This window comes from Pan troglodytes, chromosome 2 (genome assembly GCF_028858775.2).
Source record: "Pan troglodytes isolate AG18354 chromosome 2, NHGRI_mPanTro3-v2.0_pri, whole genome shotgun sequence".
Classification (NCBI taxonomy): Eukaryota; Metazoa; Chordata; class Mammalia; order Primates; family Hominidae; genus Pan; species Pan troglodytes.
In genome coordinates this window covers 134,200,029-134,227,465 of record NC_086015.1, presented here as the reverse complement: position 1 = coordinate 134,227,465, position 27,437 = coordinate 134,200,029, and the positions used below count along the sequence as shown (strand labels likewise).

The window sequence follows — 27,437 nt, the reverse complement described above, 5'->3', positions numbered from 1 at the left end:
ATAACTACATATATTCTGCAGAAGCCAGATGACTATACAGAAGGTAAGAATCAGGTTAGGACACCAACCACCAACCCCCGAGTCTTACACATGACATCCCTAGGAGAGGTGGCCTAATGTGTGTGTGTCCAGCAGACCCTCTCCCCATCACTGCTCAGTCAGCAGCATATAAGTAAGCAGAATCTGGGGACTTCTTTACCTCCCTGGTGAACAGTAACAGATCAAGTTAGCAATCACCTTAAAGGATATATTAGAGGCTTCAGACTCAATTTTTAGAAAAGTATTTTTGTCTTTAAAACAAAGTGATAAAAAGAGAGTAACACCATTTTACCTCGATCCATTTCCCTTCTCATAAGATAAACTTGTTTAAAATAAAATTTCTATCAGCTACTCAGAGACCTCTGGAGATCTAAAAGAACCAGTGATTCATATTTTGCTACATTCTCAAATTTCCATCTTTTGATGGCCAATTAACCAACTAAAACTTAACACCTCAATACTGGCAAGGGTTCTACAAATCCTGGAAGTGAGTTGGACAGCTCAAATGTGAAGCATGAATTCATCTGCAATTAAAAGAAGGCTCTACCTTTCCACCCCAGGGGACTATGCTGAAATAGCCTTACCTCTGAGTCCCGCTGAGCCCATGCGTGCCTTCTCTTGTTGGTACACATCTCTCTGCTGCTGAGTAAGTGTCAAGGTCTGCCCTTTGCTCTGGTATGTAGTACAGTACTTAATTACTTGTTCGTAAGCACCTTTCATAAAACAAATCTCTGGTCTGTCCTAAGAAGAAAATGTACCAAACACAAGTTTAATTTCAACTTGTACTTACCTGCCATTGGAGTCCAAAATTAAGTGGCATTCATTTCTCATAATTCCCAGAGAAGTTACTCAAGCCTAAGGTTTTGACTGCCACCTGAACTCTGAAGATTAAATATTCCTATAGGGGAGCTTTCTGTATCTTCTATAGAAAACATCTATCCCACCATCCCACACATAAAAGGCAATGCTATACTAAGCCCCAAATTTGGCACTCTGAAATGTGGAAAGAGGCTCACTGCAACATAACAGGAAATGGAAGAGAAATAACAGCTCACAATGGTTCAAGTTCTCTATTAGCTACTATATACGTCTATATCTATCTACCTAAAACACCATTTAATTCTCCCAATCACATTGTATTTATGGGTATTATCGCACTTTTTCTTTTATTTTTTGTCATGGTAAATAATCTTCAAAAGCTTATAATGAAATACTGCAGTTTCCTGTCCAACGCTTCTCACCACTAGTCCTACTCCATGGAAGCAAAATAATTTTAACTCTCTTAGCTGTTTTCTCTGATATTTACCCTCATGTTTTTAACATGTTTATACTGCTACTCCATCAGTTATCAATTTTATACACTGTCTATTGTGACAGATGTTAATTTCCCCATTTCCACTATCTATTCCCCCCTCCCCATCTTTATGATATAGCTAAAGCAAAATCTGCCAGTATTTTGTTTACAACAAGACTCTTTGCTGCTAAGCCAAGTGTGGTAATGACTATAGCAGTTCACAAATAATCCAGTTCTCCTGGGAGGCAGGAATGTATTTCCCTATTGCCGTCCTCACTCCAAAACGGGCAGGTATGACTTGCTTTGGCCAATAAACATGAGTACTTGTGTCACTTCCAAATGGAAATGTAGGTGCCAGTGCACAATTTCCTATTCTTCTACCCCTGCTGTGACAGTGTGTGCTCACATTAAAATGGAGCTTCCATCTGCCTGAGTTCCCAAGTAACTACAATGAGCAGATATTTGGGGACAGGGAGGCAGCAGGAGAGCATGATGTTGTTTTCATGGCCTATCCTGATTGATAGCTCAAATAGGATACTTCTTTTCCTGTTCAAGTTTTGTCTTTTATAAAGTTAATAACCACCTCTTTAATTTGTTTTCTGTATACCTATCATTCATTCTTCCTAAACTCTTCAATGTAATATAAAACCCTTCTCATGGTATTTTTTCACAACAACAAAGAAGCAGATAAGCTATTACCTCTATATTATTACTGGAGACCACCCTCCTTCAGTCTTCTTTCCATTTCTAATTGGCTGATTTCTAGGCCTGCTGTACCACTGGTATCTAGGAACAACCCTCTACCTCTATCCTCACTGAATTTTAAGTCTTTTAAGTCTCCCTTTTCTTTTTTTTCTTTTATCCACCAATATCTAAGAAAGGGTGTGTGGTGTGGGACACATTTTTCTTCTATCCTCACATTTGTAAGTTTAGCTAGGGATAAATTTCCTCTCATTCTGAAGGCTTTGCTCTATTATCTTCCAGCCTCCAGTGTCAATGTTTTCATTGAAAAGTATAAAGAAATTAAAGTAGTGCCCCCTTATCCAGGGTTTAATTTCCTGCAGTTTCTGTTACTTAGCAGCAGTTCAAAAATATTAAATAGAAAATTCCAAAAATAAATAATTCATAAGTTTCCAATTATACAACATTCTGAGTATGGTGATGAAATCCCACTCTGTCCTGCCAAGAACACCATCCCTTTGTCCAGCATATCCACACTGTATATGCTCCCTGCCCATTAATCACTTAGTAGCCATCTATGTTACCGGATCGAAAAAAACACGGTATATATAAGGTTCAATATTATTCATGGTTTCAGGCATCCACTAGCAGTCTTGGAATGTATCCCGCTGGGCTAAGTGGCAGACTACCGTACTTTAGTTCCTAAGCCCTTTTATATGATCTCCCCTTTGCTTAAAGCTCTCTAGAAGCCCTTCGAATTCTCCCTCTCCAAGTGTCCTCAAATTTCTTAATTATGGGTCTTGTGTTTATCCCTCACCCCACTCTGCTTTAACATACGTATTGTGCTGAGCAGTTGGTGGGCCACTTTATTCTAGATGCTAAAGTCTTTTCATTCTGGAAAATTTTCCAGCATTAGTTGATAAAATCTTCTCATTTTCTGTTCTTTCTTCCTATTACCTATTCCTATTACCCTTCCTATTACCACTATGGGGTAATTACTGGATCTTCTGTATTTATTTTGATTTTTCTTACCTTTTATACTGTACACGTCTTTGACTTTCTGTTCTACTTTGATACATTTCTTGACTTTATTTAATAAACATTTTATTGAAAGTTATTTTGTCTTTTTTATGGTTTTTGGAAATTTTCTTCAGCATCTGCCACTACCTTTCTCTAAGATCCCTTTCTCTGTTGGTTTGGTCTTTGGCTTTCATACTAAAGATTTTCTCCAAGTATCTAGTAATCCCTCCCTGTTCACTTGTATTTAATACACCATGGAATACTATGCAGCCATAAAAAATGATGAGTTCATGTCCTTTGTAGGGACATGGATGAAACTGGAAATCATCATTCTCAGTAAACTATCCCAAGGACAAAAAACCAAACACCGCATGTTCTCACTCATAGATGAGAAGTGAACAATGAGATCACATGGACACAGGAAGGGGAACATCACACTCTGGGGACTGTTGTGGGGTGGGGGGAGGGGGAGGGATAGCATTAGGAGATATACCTGATGCTAAATGACAAGTTAATGGGTGCAGCACACCAGCATGGCACATGTATACATATGTAACTAACTGGCACATTGTGCACATGTACCCTAAAACTTAAAGTATTAAAAAAAAAAAAAAGAGTGAAGAAACTAAAAGACTAGAAGCTCCATGAGCACTGGCAGAGCTAAGGATCAACTGGTAAGCCTTGCTGTAGGGTGATGAGATGAAGTCCAGGAGTAGGTAAGTGCTTCCAATGAACAAAGAGCTTAGCTCAAAGGTGCCCCTTATGACAGGGCTCCCCAACTCCCAGGCAGTGGACCAGTACAGTCCATGGTATGTTAGGAACCCAGCCACAAAGAAGAAGTGGGCTGCAGGCAAGAGAGCACTACTGCCTGAGCTCAATCTCCTGTCAGGTCAGCCAGGGCCTGAGATTCTCATAGAAGCAGGAACCCTATCGTGAACTACACATGCAAGGGATCTAGGTTGTGCACTCCTTAAGAGAATCTAATGCTTGAGGATCTGAGGTGGACCAGTGTCATCGCAAAACCATCCCCTGCCTGTGGAAGAGTTCCAGGAAACCAGTCCCTGGTGCCAAAAAGGCTGGGGACCACTGCCTTACAAGACCAGGCAGCTTTTCTAAAACTCTTGAATCTTCTTACTTAGGGAATGACAGTAGGGAGATGCCAGCCTTCATGTATTCCAAGAGACAAATGCTGTTAAGAACTAGGGCTTTATCCTTCAGGACAATGACATCTTCTTAATCATTCTGTTTTCAGTCTTAAGGCTTAATCCTACCCTCTACTCTTATCCCCAGATTTCTGGTGTTCCACAGGGGTAAAGGAAGGCTAACCGTCTGGCCTAAAGAAGCAGCAAAGGTACTTGGGGGAGTTCTATTGGTTCCTTATTCAGAATTTCAAATTTCTCTACTATTTTTAGCCTTATGCCTTACTCCCTGCCTTCAAAGGTACCTGGCACCTTTGAATCTTCCCTATACTTTCTGAGTTTATATCTTTCATTCCTTGTTAGTAATTTTGGTGGGTTCCAGGGAGATAGTAGAGATAAATATATATTGTCATGTTCAAGTGAAAGTCCTTTAAAAGCAAACTATTTGAGCCACTGAAGTTACTTTTAAAATGTTAAGTTTCCCTATCTGTGTCAGGATGACTTCTTCTAGATCCTGAGTCACATCTGTGGGTTGGGTTTTGTTTGTTCATTTCACTGGTTGGTTTTCATTTGCAAGAGGAACTCTTCAGGTCAGCAAGTGAGAAGAATAATCAAATGTTTCCAAACATATCCTGCCACTTTCTGTCCCCCACTCCCACAACTAAGAAGATTTAATCTTCCAATGTAAAACTTTGGTAGATTACATTAAAAGTTCCTGAAAAGTAAAATTATTAAACATTACATGAGCCACACTAACTTGAGGTACCGTGTGATGGTTTACAAAATGTAACGAAATAGACCTATCAAAAAAAGTCATATGCATATGCTTGCCATATAACTATGTGGTTAAGGGACATCAGCTGAAAATCGCCTAAGTTTAATGCAATTTCTGAAAGCTTTACATTAAAACGTTTAAAGTGAAAGGTATTGTATTTTCATAGTTTTATTTCCAATTGTCTTCTTTCACCTAAGCTTGTAAAAGTTCCTTTAAAGAATAGACGGAAATCTTTTTTTGGCCCTCATGAACATAGTTCCTGGAAGACTTCAATTCAAAGTTCAGTGTTAACCAACCTGGCCTTTCTTTTAAAAACTGTATGTTTCCACTTATATGAATGAAGGGAGATCCCTTCATTCCTGTTTTCTATAGAGACGTAATCATAGGTATCACATGCAAAAATCATGTGTTTGCTCATAGGTAAAAACATATAACCAACTAGTCATTCCTGTCAAAGGAACTATAAAAATAACAAATAAGTCCAGGCGTGGTGGCTCACGCCTGCAATCCCAGCACTCTGGGAGGCCAAGGTGGAGGATCATGTGAGTCCAGGGGTTCAAGACCAGCCTAGGAAACACAATGAGATCCCATCTCTACAGAAAATTAGCAAAATTAGCCAGGTATGGTGGCACGTGCTTACAGTCTCAGCTACTTGGGAAGCTGAAGTGGGAAGATCACTTGCGCCAGGGGAGGTTGAGGTTGCAGTGACCCGAGGTCACGCCACTGCACTCAGCCTAGGCAAAAGAGTGAAGGAAAGTTTAAGGGTGTGTGTGTGTGTGTGTGTGTGTGTGTGTGTGTGTGTGTGTGTATGTATATATATATATATATAAATTTTTTTTTTTAGACAGGCTGTTGCCCAGGCTGGAGTGCAGTGGGGTGATCTCGGCTCACTGCAACCTCCGCCTCCCGGGTTCAAACAATTCCCCTGTCTCAGCCTCCTGAGTAGCTGGGACTACAGGCACACACCACCACACCTGGCTAATTTTTGTATTTTTAGTACAGACAGGGTTTCACCATATTGGTCAGGCTGGTCTCAAACTCCTGACCTCAGGTGATCCACCCGCCTTGGCCTCCCAAAGTGCTGGGATTACAGGCGTGAGCTACCGCATCCAGCCCAAGCTTCAATATTTTTTAAAGTTAAGTTTCATCATCAAGCTGGTAATAGCAACTATGAGTGATATAATTATACACTGTAGATAATTCAGAACTCTTATTACACTAACTGGAAAAATTTCTCAAGCACCCAGGAACAAGGTGGCGGCTTAAAATATCGGTATGTCATTTTGTCAGCTTGTAAGCTGGAGTAATCAACATGAATGACATACATTTGCAAACTACTTTTCAAAAAGTAAGGTGGTTTCATTTGTTCTAAAGATAAGACATTCCTTCAGTGAAAGAACACAGATTGAAACACAGTCTGCAAAGACCTTATAAGGAACTGTCATGAAGAAGAGAAAAAATTCTGAAAAAATCTGATGTCACAAGCTTCAGGAGACTGAGACTAGGCTACAACTCATTTAAGCTGTTTGCTCACACAGCAGCAACTCCATGAATATATCTATGCATGGATTCTATAAGGAAAGACTATCAAAGAGAACACAAACAATTAAGAGATGAATGTACTATTAATTACATGTACTTTAAAGCAACAAGTCTTTATTATGTACAATGACTAAACCCAAAGGTGGACAGTCAATGAAAAAATAGTCATCTAAGCTAAACAGGAAATAAGTATTCTTTAAACAGATGGATACCTGCTGTGTTCGGTGTACACACTTAACAGCCATCCACTTTTGCTCAGAGCTAAAAGGGTATTCAGCTTTTCTGATGTAGTCTTGTTGAAGTCCATCAAGACCCATCTATATGGCACAAAGAGAAAGTTAATTCTCACCTATATGTGATTATTTTTTCCTTTAACAAAGAACAAGGGTCACCACTTGTAACTAGGTTGGCTGGATTATTTTTCAGTTAATAGTGAAATAGTAAATGCTCCATCTATATATACTGTACTTCCCTACACATCAGCATACATTTTCAACATGAAAGCCCAGGTATGTAGATATAGTCTAAGGCAGGTTTTCTGGATTGTACGCTGACTAAACCTCCCATACACACTGTATTAATCCCTCTACCCACTCAAATTCTGAAAGGAAGCAGGATATAAATAAATAAAAGTACCCAACCAATTCTGAGCATGTATTTTCATGATCAATAGAAGTTTTAGATTAAATCTCTCACTTCTTAGGGACTCAAATGGCTCACCTGTTATCATCCTAGTCCCTTACCCTCTACCACTTTATATCCTGAATACTACCAGTCATGTTGTTGTTTTCCCTCCTAATAGCCTTTGCATCAATATCAAATAACTAAATATCAAAAATATCAAAAAATATCTTCCAAATATCAAAAATGTTTAAACTACTCAAAATTCTACCATGTATTGCTTTCTACTTTCTACTGAAACATGTTCGGGCTCTTCTTGGCCTTAAAGGTTCTCCAGAAACCCACCACATACAGCGTCTATAAAAATCCTCCTGGTCGTGCAAATACGTTTCATTTCATCCAGTTTGGCCAACTCATTAGCCACAACCAACTCTATGCTCTTTTATTCCTCTCTACTTCTACTTTAGTTCATTCCCTAGCTTATCTCATCTAAACCCTTCCTATCCTTCAAAGCCCTCATATCCCAGCTCTGAATTTGCATTGTTCTTATCTTATATGTGACTCAGTGTTTAAGATTTCAGTGTCTGCTGTCTTGGACTGCCTTTTGTCTCAAGAATGTCAATATAAATTCCCTACCTAAAATGTGAGGTCTCTGCCCATAAAAAGATAGTTTCATATTCTTTATCCCTCAAAGAAACTAATATCTTTATAAGCATAACACAGGAAATACTTGATAACGGATTCATGTTTTGAGTACTATGCTGTTTTAGTTATAAGGAGACCAAATGATACAGAAATGTGCTTTTCTGCCAAGGAAACTATATATTCTAAAACTATCAATTTTATTTCACTAAATATGTTATAATAACCTGTAATTCTATACTGTCTCTCATTTCAAGCAACCTCATTTAGAAGCCTCTTGCTTTATACAAGTATCAAAATTTTCTCTGAATACTCTTAAAGGTAGGAATAGTTATTTTTGTTATGAGTGACAGGCTGGACTTACTAGGTTTCTCACTGAATCAAATATAGGACTTAGGGGATAAGGAGACGGATTGGGACAGATGAAAAGTTAACTGAGACTTCTTCTCCCCAAAACAAATTATAACTTCACAATCATTTTGAGAAATTAACAAAGGAGAGAAAGGAAAGACTGGGAAAACAAAGCTATTTTCTCATGACTGTGTTATTATCTTTACATAGAAATACTAAAGAATGTTGCCTTTTATTCATTCAAAAGTTAGTATTTATCAGCAATTACACACATTTATAAAGTATTTCACATGTAGATCTCAACATTGTGGAAGACAGGAACATTTCTTCACAAGAAATCAACGACTGCTCATTAGTTTGTAACTTGCATGTGAACAATAAAGTTATACTGAAAAAAGTCTATACTTTACATTTATAGGAATAAAACTGATACCTAAAAGATAGTAAAAACAATGAAATAGTATGAGTTTTTTTCACTCAATACCTAAAAACCAGTAATACTGAAATTGATGACACTGCATTCTGTTGTGAGGGCAGTGTCTCATATGTCAAAGAAGAGAAATTTAGGTACGTACCTTCATTGCAAGAGCAATTAAGGCCCCTTCTGTTGGCTTCCCCATTAGAGTATTGTTTCTAATTACAGCATCATTGCACACACAGCCCGCCTAAGAAAAATACACATAAACTATGAACCTATCACTGTGTCTTAAGTTATTATGAAGAAAGTCACCATCTTGGAAAAAAAAATACTTACCTCAACAATTCTGCTAACAGCTGGGTTATAGAATCCATGAACAACATCACCATCAACAATCACTTCCCCAAATTGATTATAGCCAACTCCAGTAACCTAAAGATCACAAAGTGGGATCAATAATACAAACACTACAAACACTTGGTGGTGACAAGACCTAAAAAACCCAAAAACTATAATGAGTTCTGTTCATTTTATTTATAATGACACTGTTAAAGTGTTCATCTAGAAAAGCATTAAAATTTGTCTTTAAAAAGGACATTTAGTAAAGAAATATAGATTCTAATTCTCATCACAATTATTAATCTAAAAAGACATTGTTTTCTAATTACAATATACTGTTAAAAGAATAAGCTATGAAAATATACATAAGTAAGCTTAAACTTATATGACATTACACTTATATAGCATACTACAGTTTGCAAAGAACTCAAATCCATTACCATATGTAACATATAACACAAAGCTGTGACTTAGACAAAAGCAGTATTCTTTTTGCAAACATGCAGGCCTGGAGACATTGAGATATATGCTAGCACTTACAAATCACTTTAACACAGCATATTACACACCAATTTTAAAAATCAGAGGTAGAGACAAACCAGGTATTTATATCATATGTCTAGAACAAACCAAGCCAAACGAAAAGAAATTTCACAATAAAAATCATACAATTTAGTGGCCAGGTGTGGTGGCTCACATCTGTAATCCTAACACTTGGGAGGCTGGGACAGGAGAATCACTTCAGCCCAGGAGTTCAAGACCAGCCTGGGCAACAAAGCAAGATTCATCTCTATTAAAAATAAAAATAAATAAAAAATGTTTAATGACATTAATTGAGAGATAAAACAATTAACAAATAGTTAATGCATTACATATAGCATGACCTTAAAACAAAAGAAAAACTAATATTCTACCTTCCATACCTGGATCATATAAGCACATGTAATCCCAATGACCCTTCTGAATCATCCAGAAAGGGCACATTCACCAACACAGCATGGGGGATCTTTGACCAGATCTAACACCGTAAATATCAAGAGTCTCTTTTCAAAACCTATGTAAAATGGACGTAAATAAACCCAAGTACAACTTCTGTCAATTTGCCTACTGCTTATTTTTCTCAATGAATTAGCTATAAATACATTTTAAATCACTGTACCCAACATAAGTAGTGTTAAGAGCATTCTAGTCAAAAATCCTGCATAGACTGAGTAGGATTAGACCTGTCCATAAGCACCTTCAGGAAGAACTACTGCACAGTGATGTGCACTTAAGAGACAATGTATCAATATATAATTGTTAAAATAAAGTGATTCATTCATTCATTCATTTATCGAGTATTTATTACTATGAAGCAGGCTGTGTGCTAGGCAATATAGCTCCTGCTCTCTTATAATGGGGAAAAGGGACAGAAAATTTTACCTAAGATAAGGACTAAGAGGTATGAAATGCTAAGACAACATATAACATAGGGCCACTTCTGGGTGTTCTGAAGAAGTGGGTTGGAATTAAGGTGCAAAGGATGAAGAGGCATTAGACTATCCTAAACAGTGACAAAGGCAGCAAAGTTCTTAAAGTAGGAATAATTGTGTCACATCGAAAGAACTATAAAGCCAGTATACTTGGTGCACAGAAAGCAAAGGGTAGCATATAAGGATAGAGGAGAAAATAAGGGACAGAACATGTACGGCTTTGAGACGCCACAGTTCAGGATCCTGATCACAATGGAAAACCATTGGAGTACCTTAATTTATGGAGTGACATGCTTAAAATTTGGTTCTAAAAAGATCCCTCAAGCTGCTTATGGAGTGAGGGCATCAAGAATGGAAAAAGACCAGTCAAAAAGCTTTATCAGAATGGCAGGTGAGAAATGGCGGTAACTTAAAGAAGCTGGCTATAAAGTAGATGGCTGGGAAAATTCTTTAGGAAGTCAAAATTGGTAGGATTTGATTATGGATAGATGAAGGGGTGACTGAAAGAGAGATGTCAAGGAGGAATCAAAGTTTTTGGATTGAACAAGTGTACAAGTGGAATGAGACAAAGACTTGGTAAAATCACAGAGAGAGAAAATAACTCCACTACTAATTTACAGCCCTTTTGAAGGTAAGACACTGGAACTGTTAGGAATGTTAAACACCAAGTTTCTTAAAGGGATACTGTTTTTGTTTGTTTTTAAAAACCTATAGAGTACCTCAGCATGCAGACCATCTGAAGTAAATATGTGAGTAACAGTCATTTCATTCTTCGTCAGTGTTCCAGTTTTATCTGAACAAATCACATTACAGCAGCCTAAAGAATTAAATCATTACAAGTCACCAAAAGAATCAAGGAGAAATATAGGTTCACTTAAAAAACAAATCAAAGACTAGAATCCTGTCCTACTTCTCTGAATTTTATAGAAATCAAACTCATTGTTAATTTTAGATTAACTTCTCTCATTATGCTTGTTTCAGCATAAGGTACAGTTTCTGAAATTAAAAATAAAAATTAGATGATGACATGTTCTTATTTATATACAGTTAGTTTCTACAAAGCTACTTCACATTAGCTTTATGTAATGATCTTATATAACATCTTTTCTAGAAAGTTTGGAGAGTTTCTAAATATAAACCCATATAATTTCTTCAATCAGGATTTTTCAAGGTATTTCAGCTTCTGATATATGGAGAAGATATTAAAATACAAACTAGAAATTAAATTCAGTACATTTTTGGAGTTTCAAAGCATATTGCACATAAAGTTTTGTTACAGCAATATAACTACTGTAAATTTACTGTTCTTACAGGCAAATTCAACTCAAGTATGACATTTGGGATCTGTAATAATACATTATCTTCTTTGACATGTCACAAGAAAAAAATTCTATTAATTTTACTCCAAGATTTCAGTTGTTGTATGGATTTTCTTAACATGATTTGTGCATTAGAACATGATGTAGAAAGATTTCTCTTCAAGTCCCCTCACCTAAGGGATAGGAATTTTTAATTGCCTTTTTTGGTTGTTAAAACCATATCCAATTTTGCCATAAGCCAAACATCATTATGGAAATCTCTAAGATAAAAACTGTAAAACTCTGAGATGATTCACTATTGACATAAACTTACGCATCATTGCATAAGAATGCTCTTAACACAGACTTACCCAGAGTTTCAACAATAGGCAGCTTTTTCACAATGGCCCTTTTCTTCACCATTCTCATAACACCAAGAGCTAGCGTCACTGTGACCACAATGGGGAGACCTTCAGGAATTGCTGCTACAGCCAAACTATAACCAACATATACAAAGTATTAAAATGTAGGTTAAACAGCACTCACAGCAAAATTTAAATTGGATGTTACTTAAAGCTTAATAAAACGCAAAATTAATATAGTCAATACCTAAAAAATAAACTTCTCAAAAGGAAGAGGAAGTTAACATTTACTGGATACCTAGTAGCTGCCAGGTTAAGCACAGTGGTTAAAAAATGTAGGTTCTGACATCAAATTGCCTGGATTTGTATCCCTGGCTTCACCATCTCTTACTTGTGTGATCCTGGGCTACTTACTAATCTAGCTCTGTAGTTTACTGTCCTCATCTATAAAATACAGATAACTACAAATGTTCAAACAAAAACTCATACATGAATGTTCACGGCAACACTATTCACGATAGCCAAAAGATGGAAACAGGCCAAATATTCATCAACTGATAAATGTAAAATTGTGACATCCGTGCAATGGAGTATTACTTTAGCCACAAAAAGGAATGAAGTACTAACACATGCTACAACATGAATAAACCTTGAAAACATTATGCTAAGTGAAAAAAGACAGATACAAAAGGTCCCATATTATATCATTTCATTTATATGAAATATCTAGAATAGGCAAATCCATAGAGATAGCAGATTAGTGAGTGGTTGCCAGGGACTAGGGGAAGAGGAAAACTGGGGAGTGACTGCTTAATGTGTACAGGGTTTTCTTCTGGCCTGATGAAAAGGTTCTGAATCTAGATAGCGGTTAACAGTTGTAAAACATTGCGACCATACTTAACTCCACCAAATTAACTCTTTAAAACTGTAAATTTTATAATATGCGTATTTTATCACAGTTTAAAGAATTATTTCACTCGCCTTTTATAATTAAATAATAACAAGTCTTTCTTTGTGCCATTCCAAATACTATCTCTTGACTCTGCTAGAAATAAGGACATAAGCAATTTAACCCTTCATTCTACCACTGTTCCCTCTGCTGCTTCTACTTCCTAATTTCCATTACCAACTTTTTCTTTGCATAATCTAGTACATTAGCATCCTTTTCTATAACCGTAATTGACTTTTTCATGCTTTATTTACTGGTTGATTTTAAAGCTGAAAGCACATAAGCAACAACATTATTGGCTAAACAATACACACTGAAGAGTCAAGAAATATGTATTATCATTAATACTTCCTTTTCTCCTTTGGGCTACTCAAAGAGAATGTTCCTAGTTCAAATGGAATCCTTTTTTTTCTTTTTTCTTTTCTTTTTTTTTTTTTTAAATGCTTCCATTAAGGAAAAATAGGCATTATCACTTACAATCTAGATACAATGAATCTTTTCAATCTTTTATATTTAAGTCATCTTAGCAAAACTTTGCAGAGGAATAATTAAACTGTAAAAAAACTTCACTCTAAATTTTCATTTTAATGATAACCCAAAACTATTCCTGGACTTGAAGGCATCTATACCTGAAATGGGTAACATCTTTTGGATGCAACTAACTGCTCATCTACTGCTTTTGGTGAACTTGGAACATATTTATCTTATAAATATTGATTTCAGATTTCAAAAAATATTTCTAACAGGCGCTAGCTTATTAATCTAGTTCTTCTTTCTTGCATTTGTTCTGTCAAATTGCAACACTTCTAAAACCACTGATGGCTCCCAATTGTGTTGAAAAGAGAACAGTTATCTTCTTTGGTCCATGACTGCAAAACATTTTCAATTTTAGATTTATAAACACCAATTACAATGATGAATCCAATGAATTTTTCTACTTCTGCATAATCTATTTCCTTTTAATCACTTTTATATTCATGCCAGCCTTCAGCATTTCTCCACTTAAAAGCAGTATGAAGTCAATGCTGATAAACAAGCATCATAAAAGATGAATGAAATAAGGTCATGCATTCGTTTAGCTAAAAGAGATGGTCCAGATTCTTGCTGAAAACTACTACATGATAGAGTCCTTGCTGCAGAATGATTAACTGGAAGAGAATACCTGTTTCTTTTTTGTCCTTAAAAACAGATTGCTCACTCATCAAAATTAAGGTGTTTGAGAAGATCTAGAGTATCATCATCCAAAGACTCAGTCTTGAGATTTCACTTATATTATTAATTTCACCCACATCATTACAGCCTACAGTGCTTCTATTTGGCTCTTTGCACTGATCTTCTGATTTGTCTAATAATTGTGAAAAGTCTTCTCTGTCAATTATTCTCTTTGCCATTATAGTAGAAAGTGAAAAATTCTGAATTCTCATTTTTGTTCAATGAAAGCTGTAACAAACAAACCTAAAGATTGTGCCTTTAGACTTCTTTTACACCTTCTTAAATGATGCAATACTTTAGGCAACACAATAAGAAAACTAAAGAACAAGAGAATAGTGATTATTTACTTTATTATTACATCAACCTTCTCAATGATTCCATCATTTTTCTGCTTTCTTATTGTTTTAGTCATCTTCAGCACTCTTGCAAATAATTGTTAAAATAATTCCTAGGGTGAAGAAATTGTAAAATACTTCAAGAAAGAGGAAAAATAGGATCATTAAAGGTCCCATAATGTAGCTTATACTTATAAAAGATTCCAATGGATCCATACTGCAAAACAGAATTGCAAAATAGAATGAGTTTTATTCTATTTGAAAATTTTTAAGTTTCTTGTCCTTTGGAAGACCTTGAAGAAAGAACAGAAGTTATGATATGTCAATCTGTACAAACAGAACTCAAAAAAAAAAAACCCCAAATCCTCAAAAACTAAAAATGATCCAGTGGATAATATGTCAATGTTTAATATCTCAAACTTATTCCCCATTTTAAATGTATTTTATATTTAACCCATGGCGTTTTTAAACACAAATTTAAACCAAGAGTTTCAAATTGCATTTTCACCCCCTCCCTTGAGAAAAAAAAAACACATTCTTTCACTATATCACAAATATCTTTTTACTTCTTATTCATTCTGATTCCTTGTAATCTATTTGACTTTTCTTTTTGAAAGACATTGACTTTTGTTCTAATATTTGAAATATTTCATATGCCTACAACAGAGGTCTACCAGGATTTCTTTTTCTTAGATGCCTAAGTAAGTTCTTGCCCTTTCTTATGTCTATTATCATCTTCCTTTCTTTCACCCTTGTTTGGCTGGAATTCATATAAGGATGGGTAGGAAATGAATGTTCTGAGTACTTGCCTACCTATTTGTCACTAATTGGACCAATCCTTTGGCTAGGCCTAATTTACAGATTTATGATCAATTGCCCCCCTAATTTGTTACCACGGCTCCACTTATTCTAATGCAATCTGATGTTGCTGTGGATGAACAGTTAATAAAATAATCTTCCCCTTCTGGATTTGATTAACTCTAGTTCTGTTCACCTAGTGACCTGGTAAGAATAATATGTCAAGTATGCTGCTAGATAACACTGCTATGATTAAGGGATCCCCTGACTAATAAAATCTCTCTGGACTAGGAAAGTTATAATTATCTTATAGGAAATCATAGCTTTGAGTTTCTCAAGTGTAGTAACTTGTAACTAGACATGTCCCTTGCAGGCATCTGGAAATGCATGTTTCAAAATACGTCTCTCATAGAACACGAGATATTTTAACCCAAGGTAGATCCCACACTCACAAGGTTGACCTTATCTCCTTGTACTTGAGTGAACTGCTACATGGACTGCTGCGGACTCTCAGGAGAAGGCTGCCTGAAGTTACCCTGCTGTGTTCAGGGCACAGGTATCAGATGTGGTCTGTGAAAGTCTTGTGAGTTGGAATGTTTAGAAGAACCCAAAAAGACCCTGTGGTAGAAACTGCAGTTGCTAATGAGAAGTCTGATGCCAGCGTAGTTACCCTTCCTTTGTAGATGACCTGACTTTTTTTCTTTAGTTTCACAACTATGTATCAAGGTTGAAGTTTTTTCCATTCTGCTTGGTATTTAGTGAATCCTTTCAATCTATAAAGACTTACTTTTTGCCTTAGCTTGAGAAAATACTTGTGTGTCATATCTTATGTAATTTTTGAAACTCCAATTAGTTACAAGTGGTATTTCCTGAAATTATTCCTCTTCATCATTTTATCTCATTCTAAGACTTTTTACTCTTTTTGGGGGGAGACCTCTTTGAATTTATATTACACCCCTACAATTGAATTTTTAATTTCAACAATCATAATCTTAATTTCTAAAAACTCTTTTTGTTCTCTGATCCTTTTCTACAACAATTTATCTCATGGATGCAGTTTCTTCACAAGTCTCTGAAAATACAAACACTTGGTTTTTAAATTTGTCATCATTTCTTCAATGTTTCGTTTTCCTCTGAAATTGATTATTCAATTTCTATATTGTGAACTTTCTCTTTCATGCTGCTAGTTTTCAATTTGACAATCCTTAATTGTATATTTATATATAAAAAGGCAATAATGCATTAGTAATTCCAGACATCTAGTATGGGTTTTCTTCATTACCATATACATACATTTTCATTTTTCTAAGGATAATTTTAATATATGACTTCTGAACTATTTATGTAGCAATGTTATACTCTTATGGGCTCCATGTAATACTGATCTCCGTAATAAAACGTAAGCTATGTCCATTAGAGAAATAAAAGAGGCAAAAGAGACTCCAATTATAAAGTATTGAGACTTACCTTACACTAATAGTAAACATTTCCAGGATATCTTTTCCCAGTAACCAGCCAACCAACATGATGATTCCTGAAAGATAATTAAATACTTATTTTTCCCTTTTACATACAATCACCTAGAAGGAACAGAACAAGCTGAAGGAATCTAAAACGTCCCTTGACAAAAAAGGGAAAGCATATCAGATCACAATTGGAAGATTTTATAAAAATCCATTAAACAGGGGAGGTTAAAGTTAACACTGCTTATTGTGAATGCTGTGCATACTCACATACGTACATGTGTGCACACACACACCACACATGCACACACACACACAGTTTTACTTTTGGTTGACATTGCTCCTACCCATCCCTTAAAGCAGTAATATTTTATTATTTTTAAAAAAATTACCAGTATGTTCATACAATGAAAAAAAGAAGGTGGCAGCAAACATATAGGTCTTCTATTTAATATCAAATATGCAAAATTAAACCCTAAAACTTTATTTTCCATAACACAATATCCAGACACTTCTCAGCAAATCCATACTACACACAAAGGGACACTTAGGACTTGGCTCAAAAAGTGATGTGCCTTACGTTAAGCACCTACAACTGCATTAACATCTAAAAATCACTACTTTTATGGCATTTCAAAAATTTAAAAATCAATTAAACCTTTTATCTTTGAAAAGAATAGGGGGAAAGGGGCGCACAAGCAGGTTTGTGAGGAAAAAGCAAACAGATTCACGAGAGGTTTGATAAAATAAGCTATCTCAAGATTGCAAATCAATATGAACATTTAAGACAAGTTTTTTTTTCATCTTTATATAACTAAAGAATAATTATCCAAATAGCAACCTTCTAAGATCCTATCCCAAATACTATCATGATGAAAGAAATTATGTCCAAAGGATTATACCAGGGGTCAGCAAACTATAATCTGTGGGTCTCCTGTCTGCTTAGGTAAATGAAATTTGTTGGAACATAGCCACACTCATTTATTTACATATTTTCTATGATTGCTTTCATGCTAATGGCAAAGTAAAGTATTTCCAACAGAGACCATATGGACTAAAATATTTACTATCTAGTTCTTTACAAAAAACAAAAAAAAAAACAGTTGCTGACCCCTGATCTAGCTCTTGACCTTGGCAAGAAAAATTATGTCCAATGTAATATACTAACATATAACCAGAGATCGTAAAGTTGAAACATATTTATTACTAAATTTGAAATGGTTTATGGTATAGTGCTAATAGAAACTACAAAGATTTAATTGGCTAGAATGTCATTCGATCTATCAAATTCACTATAAAATTTCTAGAAAATGAGCAATAATCAAACGGAAGAAGTTATGAGGGCATACACACCAGTAAAACAAAAACAACTAAGATAACTTCCTACCTTCTACTTTATGTTTACAATGAAGATAGATGGATAAACAGAATTACTATTTACAAAGTTATTTCAACTAATATTGTATTAACAGAAATATTGCTTTAAAATTGCATTAGTCCTGTAATCCCTGCACTTTGGGAGGCTGAGGTGGGCAATCACATGAGTTCAGGAGTTTGAGACCAGCCTGGCCAATGTGGTAAAATCCCGTCCCTATTAAAAATACAATAAAAAAATTAGCCAGGTGTGGTGGCGCACACCTGTAATCCCAGCTACTCAGGAGGCTGAGGCAGGGAAATCACTTGAACCCCAGGAGGTGGAGGTTACAGTCAGCCTGGATTGCGCCATTGCACTTCAGCCTGAGCAACAAGAATGAGACTCCATCTCAAATAAAAAAATTGTATTACTGACTTTGAAATACTAAACTAGCTGGAATAATTAACATGGTAAGAAAATTAAAGGAGAAAAGACTCCAAAATTAATGCAAGTGCTTAATGTGTGATAAAAACGTGACTTCAATCCAATGAATAAAGACTGGATTACAGAATTAATGGGATAATTAACTTGAGTAAAAAAGTTAAAACTCTGCCTTAAGCCATGTACTAAAATAAATTTTAAATAAAATAGTAAAATTTAAAAAATAAAAAACTATACAACAATGTTTTAATAAATGTTCTTATAAACATGAGGTTGGGAAAATCTTTAGGAACAGAACAAAACCAACTTAATTGCAGAGATTATCAATAGGAGGGTGATAACAGAATCTCAAGGAAAAGGGGATGTTTTAACCCATTTGTGTCTGAGGTTGCAATTTTTTGAATTTTTGCAACCAGACCTTGGCAATGACCTTGAGCAGTAGGATATAAGTCCCACAAGCTTAGCGTTCCAATAATGGAACACTAGGCATAAATGGTTAATTACATAGATTGTCCTCTTACCAAGTTTATTCCACATGCCTCAAAGGCAACTTAAACGGGGAAAAAAACTTATACAACAAAAAGATTGATAATCTAGTCATATAAAAAGCTTTTATCAATCTAAGACTCAAGACACAAGAAAAGGGACAAAAGAAATCGTTGGCAGGTCATAAAATGAAATAAAAATGATCAACCCACACATGACAAAGCATTCGGTTTCCCTAATAATGAACTGTGAAATCAAATAATGAGAACTCTTTTATTTACAGTTGAAGTTAATGACAATACTTAAAGCTGGCCAAAAATTTAAAAGTTATATGGATCCCCTTTGACTAAATAATTTTATTTCTAAGAATTTTTCCTTAAAAAAGAGAGGTATTTACCAGAAGACACCACACTAAAGAAGTATTTATATGACAAAAAAAAACCTCAAAAAATCCTAAATGTCTAGAAGAGGTCTTCTTATATGTTTTCCCACAAAATAGAAAACTATACAACCTTTACGTTTGTTTTATGTGACCATCAATTTAATGACAAGAGTTTTATGACAGGATATGTGAAATAAAAATAGAAAAGCAGTCCATAAAACTATCGTATTACATTCTTGTTGAAGACTAGAAAGACAAATACTAAAATGTTTCAAGAAATATTTTCTGATTACAAGAATCAGAGTTCTATTTTTTCTTTGTTGAAATGAACAATGGCTACTAGTAGTCTTATAATTTTAAAAAGTATTAAACTTAATAAAAAAAAGAAAAGCCAATAAATAAAACTAGAATACCACCACCCTTCACATTCAAAAAACAAAACTCAAATAAAAATATATACATACTCACTCTTCTCTTACCTATTATACCAAAGGAGTAAAAGGAAAGTTGTTTTCCTAAGAGGTCCATGCTCTTCTGCAGAGGGGTTTTTGGTGCCTTGATAAATTGAAGAAGAGTGTCACCACAATTAGCTATATTTACTAAGCTTTATCAAGTGCCAGGGGCTTGCTAAGTGCTTGACAAAGCAATTCCTAAGTTAACCATACAACTCTCCCATAAGGTAAATAATCACTTTCACTGAGAAAACTGAGACTTAGATTTTACACAATGCCCAAGGTCACACAGTGAGGAACAGAAATTCTCTATTTTTAAAAACCTGTTTATTATTTGAAAAGGTCCGTTCTCTCTATGCTTCCTTTTGAGGAAAAATCTGTTCTCCCTCCTACCAACCACTGCAGGACTTCATTACCATCAGCTGCTCTCTCACTTGCTTTTCCAATTTTCCCCTTTTGGTATCCACAAACATGCTAGTAACCCAGGTCTTTTAATCCCCCCTCAACTGCTAACCCTCTTCTCTATTCATCCCTTCACTGCCACGCCTCTTGGAATGAGTTCCCACTTTGCATCGCATACTGGAGTTTTGGCAGGTTACCTGAGAAATCCAGAGGATTTGGGGAGAACATGATATTTGCAGAATGCAGCTTCTTTTTATAATAAGAAAGTATTTAAAATGAACTCATCTTTAATACTTTTAGCCGAGAATATCTTGTAGGTTATTTTACTTGGCAATCTTTTCCCTGCCACCCTTACTTGGAATTATGTGAAGTTGAAAAAATTTGATAGAAGACATATTCCAAGGTACAAACATACTAATTACTAATCCTTAAAATTACCACAACACTAATTTCTGAAAATAATAAGATCTACAAATAAGTGGCTATAAGCCTTTTTCTGCTATAAACAATGAGTAAAGCTCAAAATCCTTTAGAATACTAACAACATCAATTTAGACCTTTTCAATTACAGGCTTTCCAATTATGTTTCTAAACAGAGACAACTGATTTCCATTCTGAATAAAATACTGCTCTCAATAGTATATAAAATAATCCAACATTCTCTACTTACAATGAAGAATTTCAGATTTGGAACAAATACATCATTAACATATTAAGTACTCACCTCTTCTGCTTGCATCATTTTAAAAACCTCCCCAAATTCAGAATTTTCTCCTGTTCCAATGACAACACCCTAAGGGGAAAAACAGGAAAATACATTTACATCCAGATGAAATGTAAACCAAAACACATACACACACACATCCAACAACTTTCAAAGTCTTACCTACAGTGAAGATGTCTAACATACACACTCCTAAGATTTCCTCAGCAAATTTACTTTTTTATGTTCCTGTCATTAGCATTTGCCCCTTATGATTTAAACTCTGGAAACAAACATTACATTAAACGTATTGCTGGCCGGGTGCTGTGGCTCACGCCTATAATGCCAGTACTTTGGGTGGCCGAGGTGGGTGGATCACTTGAGGTCAGGAGTTCGAGATCAGCCTGGCCCACATGGTGAAATGCCATCTCTACTAAAAATACAAAAAATTAGCCAGGCATGGTGGGATATGCCTGTAATCCCTACTACACAGGAGGCTAAGGCAGGAGAATCACTTGAACCTGGAAGGTGAAGGTTGTAGTGAGCCAAGATCACGCCACTGCACTCCAGCCTGGACGACAAAGTGAGACTCCGTCTCAAAAAAAAACGTATAGCAGACTCAATTCTGAGGCCTATTTTTTGCCTATATTAGTATTTCTGAAATACAAATATGTATTATACTCAATAGGAGACATTTAATATAGTTTCTTTTTACCCCTAGTGAATGGTGTCTTTTGCACTGGTGGAGTATCAGAATTCAGGAAAGGAAGCATTTGAAATCGATCAACAGGTGAGCAACATATAGTCAGATTATTATAGCCAGTATCATATTAACTAAATTAAAATTTATTTAATAATAAACACATCCATGAAAACACTGTTTCTCTCTTTAAAAAGAAACAGGTATTGAGGATTATCCATTATCTGGGAAATAGCAGAACTACGGAAATATTATACTTCGGGGACACAGATTCTCCCCAGTTTCACAAATAGATGTAAAGGGTTAAGTTCAATTTTATCCTTTGTCATGTATTTGAAAAATTCCACATAAAATCAGCAAAAAATAATTGAGAAAATAGTTTCAAACAAAGGAACTGCTTTTTTCAAATCAGGAAAAAAATTTACCTTTGCTTTGCCACATCTGACCAGTGTTCCCATAAAGGCAATGTTACTTCTCGATGCAAGATCTCCATTAGTTGCAGCTGGCTGAGGAGCTGTCACCTTAGAACAAGGCGTTGTCTCACCTGTCAAGCTGGACTCATCAATGGAAAGATCCACAGCCTTAGGGAACATAAAGAATCCCAGATTCAAATTTTGTGCTACATTTAACATCTCTAGAGTTCAAAACCATCATCACTTCTTCCTCAAATATCCCTTTTCCATTGATTAGCCACATCTTGTATCAAAACCATCACTCTAAAAAGACCAGAATCAGTACAATCATATTTTAAAATACAATTAAGTCAACAAAATCTAAGACATGCAAAGTAGAATGCTGTACCATGAGACTAGATTAGCCTAAAATTGAAAATACAACTAGGAAAAACTTGACACTAGCTAAGACTCAATCTTCATCTAGAGAAAACTCAACTTTTCATGACAAAATATTATTTCCTAATTTTGTCAAGTACCTAAAGTTCTGGAAATATGGCTTGGCAGATTAAAACCATCGACGATGACTGAAAGTGATAAATGAATAAAGGGGAAAAATGTTACTTAGAAATCATTTCATCATTTTGGAATCAATTTTCATAAAATCATTCTTGTTATACATGCCATTTATTCCAAATTACAATTTGCAAGACTCAAAAATGTGTACAAATGTTTTCATGCAGATCATAACTATCATAATATCTTCCAACTCTGCAACAGGGCTCAGTTTTGAAGGCTTCACTCCTGACACAGTATTTACCTACCCAAGCATACAGAAAAAAGAAAAAAAAAACAATTTTATGAGTATAGATACATACACACATACATACATATATACATACATACATACATACAAACAAGTGAGGGAGAGGACTAGGGCCAAGTAAGTCAGAAATAGTTAAGAGTTAAACAGCTTCCTCTACTGCAGTGCTCTCAAAACCTTCAATACATTAACATGAATCACCTCAACAGGAATACAGATATACAGCAAAGCTTCTGAAAGGAGGACAGCATCACATCCACTACCTCAGAACTTGTTAGAAGTTAAGAGTCCTTTGCTCCACCTCAAACACAGGGTGGAAAAAGTAAACCTAACAGACAGTATTTACAAGCCCTCCAGGTGATTCTGTTGCAAATTTCCATCCATTTTATTCCAGAAGCATTTATTCAAGGGTCCTTAGGATACTCTGTAAGAAACTAGGAATTAGTTCATGACTTTACTGATTTTACAGGCTCATTCATTCACCCAACAAACATTTATTGACTATCAGTGTTAGGCACTGAGCAAGCTCCTGGTAAGAAAACAGGATAAATTACTGCACAGTATCACTGCTATTTTAGGCTGAGTCAGTATTCTCAATCAGGCCTTTCTTAACTCTCAGTTCACACTATGTACCAAGTATTCTAAATTTAAATCTTCTTTTTCTTTTCTTTTGGTGGGGGGTGAAAAGTTATAAATTACATCTTTTCAAATGGTTCACTTCTGAGCATAAAAACCTCAAATAACCTCATGTAAAATGATTATTAAAAATTGGTTCACAGAATCTTCATCTCCTCAACAAAACTGTTTTAATTTGATCAACAACATTCCTACATTCACTTAACAAATATTTATTACTGCTTACAATGTGCCAGGCCCTGTGCTTTATCATACACAGTAGGATACTCAGCAGTGAATGAAACAAAGTTTCTACCCTTGGATATTAATGGGAAAGTGATTTTAAACAAGCAAGAGTATATAACATAATGCCAGGTAGGGGGAAAACAACAAACATAATAAAGATAGAGCCACATTTTAGAAGAAAACATTCCCCAAAACCAGGTAATCCTCTGCAGAGCCCTGACAGACCTGAGAGCTCCAAGGCTGGGCCATAATTAGGGAGAGTGGATTTCATGTAAAGGCAACAGAAAGTACAAAGACCTTGGGGACAGGAACATGCTTGGTGTGTTTGTGTGTTAGGCAAACATATAACTGCAAAAATTACAGTTTACAATAGATTGTTAAGTTTTAAAATATTCATCATGAAAATAAACATAACTCCAAAGAGACAAAATTGTGCTAGCATTTCCCAGAAGTTTAGATAATATGACAATGGAATGCATTTTAGTATCAAAATAAGCTTACAAAAATTATTCTTTAAAATACAGATCAATAGTCATTTAGACTTTAAAGGATTTTGCATTTAACATTAATTGTGTATACAAACACAAACCAGTTAATAAATCTGAGTTCATTACCTTAACACAACTGAAGATTTAAAAAACACCTGTCATGTTCAAAGGCAAGTGAATTTTTCTTTATTAAAGGAACATATTTATTTGACTTTTATTTCCACGTTAACCTTGGAACTATTTAACTTTTCACACTAACACATTTATTAGCAAGGTAAGAGAAACAGATCTTAAAATGGGCCCTTCTTCAAAGATAATGCCAATACTAAAAATCAGCTGACATTTCATTGCTTACCATCTGCTAGGCACTATGCTACATATCTATGCTAAATTATCACATTTAATCCTACTAACAACTCCTATGAGGCAAGTAATTACTATTATTATCTGTTTTACAGGCACTGAAAGGTTACTCATCCAACGTTATAGAGGTACAACGCTATGCAGATAAAATTCCAGTGTTGAAAGACTTTAACTCCAGATTCCTCTTAATTATTTAGAGGATCAATCTGCAAATTATTTCTCCTCCCCAATTTTGTAACCACTTATAGAAAAAGACAGTATAACACATAAAGCAAAGATATGTAAAAAATTATGTATTATCTGAATTACAAGTAAATTTATGTAAGGTTCATTTTATTTAGCAAGCTCATATTTAATGCTTGTTACAACAATCAGAGTTGCACGTAACTTTCCAAGATCTTAATTAGAAAACAGACCCACTAATATTTAAAAATACTTGTAGAAATTTACAGAATTCCTTCTGTAAGAGAAGTAAAACTCATGTTTTCCCTTTGAAGACTTTTGCTTTAAATGTAAATCTTAAACATGGATAAATACTAACATGAAGTGACTAACAGAGAAGGAATTTTTTTTTTTTAATCTGTTGTTTTTAAAAAGAGAAAAGCATGATTTCATGGCTCTGTCAGCAACCTAGCTCTTTGGTTTCAGCCTCAGAACAACAATCACTTAAGAGAGCCCTTGTCTGGTGGAACAGACAAGCTGATGTGGAAGAAAAAGGAGCTCAGGACCCTAATTTTTTCCTATATCATTATAAATTTGCAACTAAAACTCAAATGATCACGAAATTTGTCTAAATCTTACAATGTCCCAATCTGCAAAGATTTCAACTATCTGTTGAATACGAATACTAAGTCACAAGTTATCTTCTCTTAATAGTGATTGCAAGAGTTTTCCTAGGAAGTAGTTTTGAGGGAGTAGAGGGAAAGAAAAGGTGGAATTTAATAAATTAGGCAAGCCTATTACAGTTTAATAAAGTCACAATTTAATTCATCTGAGAAGAAAGATATTAGAGTCATTATTCATTGCATTCATGAGAGAGGGAAAGGTAGGATAAAGTGAAATCAAAGAATCAGCCAGCCCCATGACACCCAGCTAAAAGTTTAAGTATTAAACCCTCAGAAGACCTGTTAATGAACAAGAAAACTGATTTTCACTTTCATTCTTCTTCAAGCAGTCTGGTGGAGGTGTGAATATGCTATAAAGCAGTTCAAAAATCAGAATATAAATAAGAATCAAGACGACTATATAATCCACAGTCTAAATATTTAACATGTACACAATAAAAATGATTGGAAAATTCACAAGATTATTATTCCCATAAAACACTAGAGAGAAAGAAATCAAATGCCAGTCACAAAGGTTTCCTGAAAGGCAGAAAGTACTTTTAAAAATTCAGGTTAATATGGAACAACTGGCAGCTACAAATAAGTTCTTAAGCTAAAGAACGGTTTGACATATGGTACACTGATAAGGCAATCACCTCTCGAGTCTAGAATTAAAAGCAAATCATTAAAAAGCAGATTAGAAATGGATTTCTCTCCCCAGAAAACAATCTTCCAAAATATTCACCTGTAGCTGCCTGATCATGATAAAATTTCTTACTTCTGCTCTCAAAAATTAACATACCTCACTGTTTATGCAAATGAAGAAAAATGTAATTTAAAATCTTCATGTATTTAACTTACTAACACTCAAAGCCAAACCAACCAAGTGTTATGTTATGTATTACTGAAAACGATATATGAAATTAATTTTATCCCGTGGTAGATGCTTACATAAATTGCTAACTTTCTGATTCGAGTATACAGAAAAAGTTATTCAGAAGATACAGCTGTTTCATCTACATTGAAAATGTTCGGTACAACCACCTTCCTCAATGATCTTAGCTACATCTTCTGAATAACTTGCTGCAGCTTCTCCATCAACATCTGCTGCTTCATCTTGCACTTATATGTTACAGAGATGGCTTCTTTTCTTAAACCTCATGAACCAATCTCTGCAAGCTTCAAACTTTTCTTTGGTAGCTTCCTCACTTCTCTCGGCCTTCATAGAACTGAAGAGAGTTAGGGTCCTGCTCTGGATTAGGTTTGGTTTAAGGAAATATTGTGGCTGCTTTTATGTTTTATCGAAACCTTTCAAACTTTCTTCATATCCACAATAAGAATGTTTTACTTCTTATCATTTGTGTGTTCACTGGAATAGCACTTTTAATTTCAAGAATTTTTTCTTTGCATTCACAACTTGGCTAATTGTTTGAGGCAAGAGGCCTAGCCTTCAGCCTACCTTAGCTTTTGACATGCATTCCTCAGTAAGCTTAATCGTTTCTAGCTTTTGACTTAAAGTGAAAGACATGCAATTTTTCCTTTCACTTGAACACTTAAGAGGCCACTGTAGGGTTATTAATTGGCTTAATTTCCATATTGCTGTTTCTCAGAGAACAGGAAAGCCCAAGGAGAGGGAAAGAGCAGTCGGGCAGAGCAGCAGTAGAAAACACGCAACATTTACTCATTACATTTATAGTCTTACATGAACATCGTTAATGATGCCCCAAAACAATTTTAACAGTAACAGCAAAGATCACTGATCACAGATCACCATAATAGACATAATATTGAAAAAGTTCGAAATACTGTGAGAATTACCAAAATGTGACACAGAGATACAAAGTAAGCACCATGCTGTTGGAAAAATGGTGCCAACAGACTTGCCTGACACAGGGTTGCCACAAATCTATTAATATATTTTTTTAAATGCATTATCTTTGAAGCATGATAAAATGAGGTATGCCAGTACAATCTCAGAAGGAAAAAAGAGAAGGTGACAGAAAGAATAGCTGAAGA

General features: G+C 35.1%; 1 protein-coding gene across 17 annotated transcripts in view; it reads right to left on the bottom strand.

Moving 5' to 3' along the window:
* The window catches only part of ATP2C1 (ATPase secretory pathway Ca2+ transporting 1), a 164,104-nt gene that overhangs the window by 40,590 nt on the left and 96,077 nt on the right, over nt 1-27,437 (bottom strand). For all 17 annotated transcript variants that reach the window (XM_009446464.3, XM_001146246.6, XM_009446471.4 and 14 more), the window contains 10 exons: nt 22,096-22,251; nt 20,992-21,060; nt 19,893-19,968; nt 16,755-16,821; nt 12,003-12,127; nt 11,053-11,150; nt 8,859-8,954; nt 8,680-8,769; nt 6,703-6,807; nt 624-780 (listed from right to left, as the gene is read on the bottom strand). In XM_009446464.3, coding sequence (XP_009444739.1) covers nt 624-780; nt 6,703-6,807; nt 8,680-8,769; nt 8,859-8,954; nt 11,053-11,150; nt 12,003-12,127; nt 16,755-16,821; nt 19,893-19,968; nt 20,992-21,060; nt 22,096-22,251 — 1,039 coding nt within the window. The remainder of the gene's footprint in view (nt 1-623; nt 781-6,702; nt 6,808-8,679; nt 8,770-8,858; nt 8,955-11,052; nt 11,151-12,002; nt 12,128-16,754; nt 16,822-19,892; nt 19,969-20,991; nt 21,061-22,095; nt 22,252-27,437) is intronic.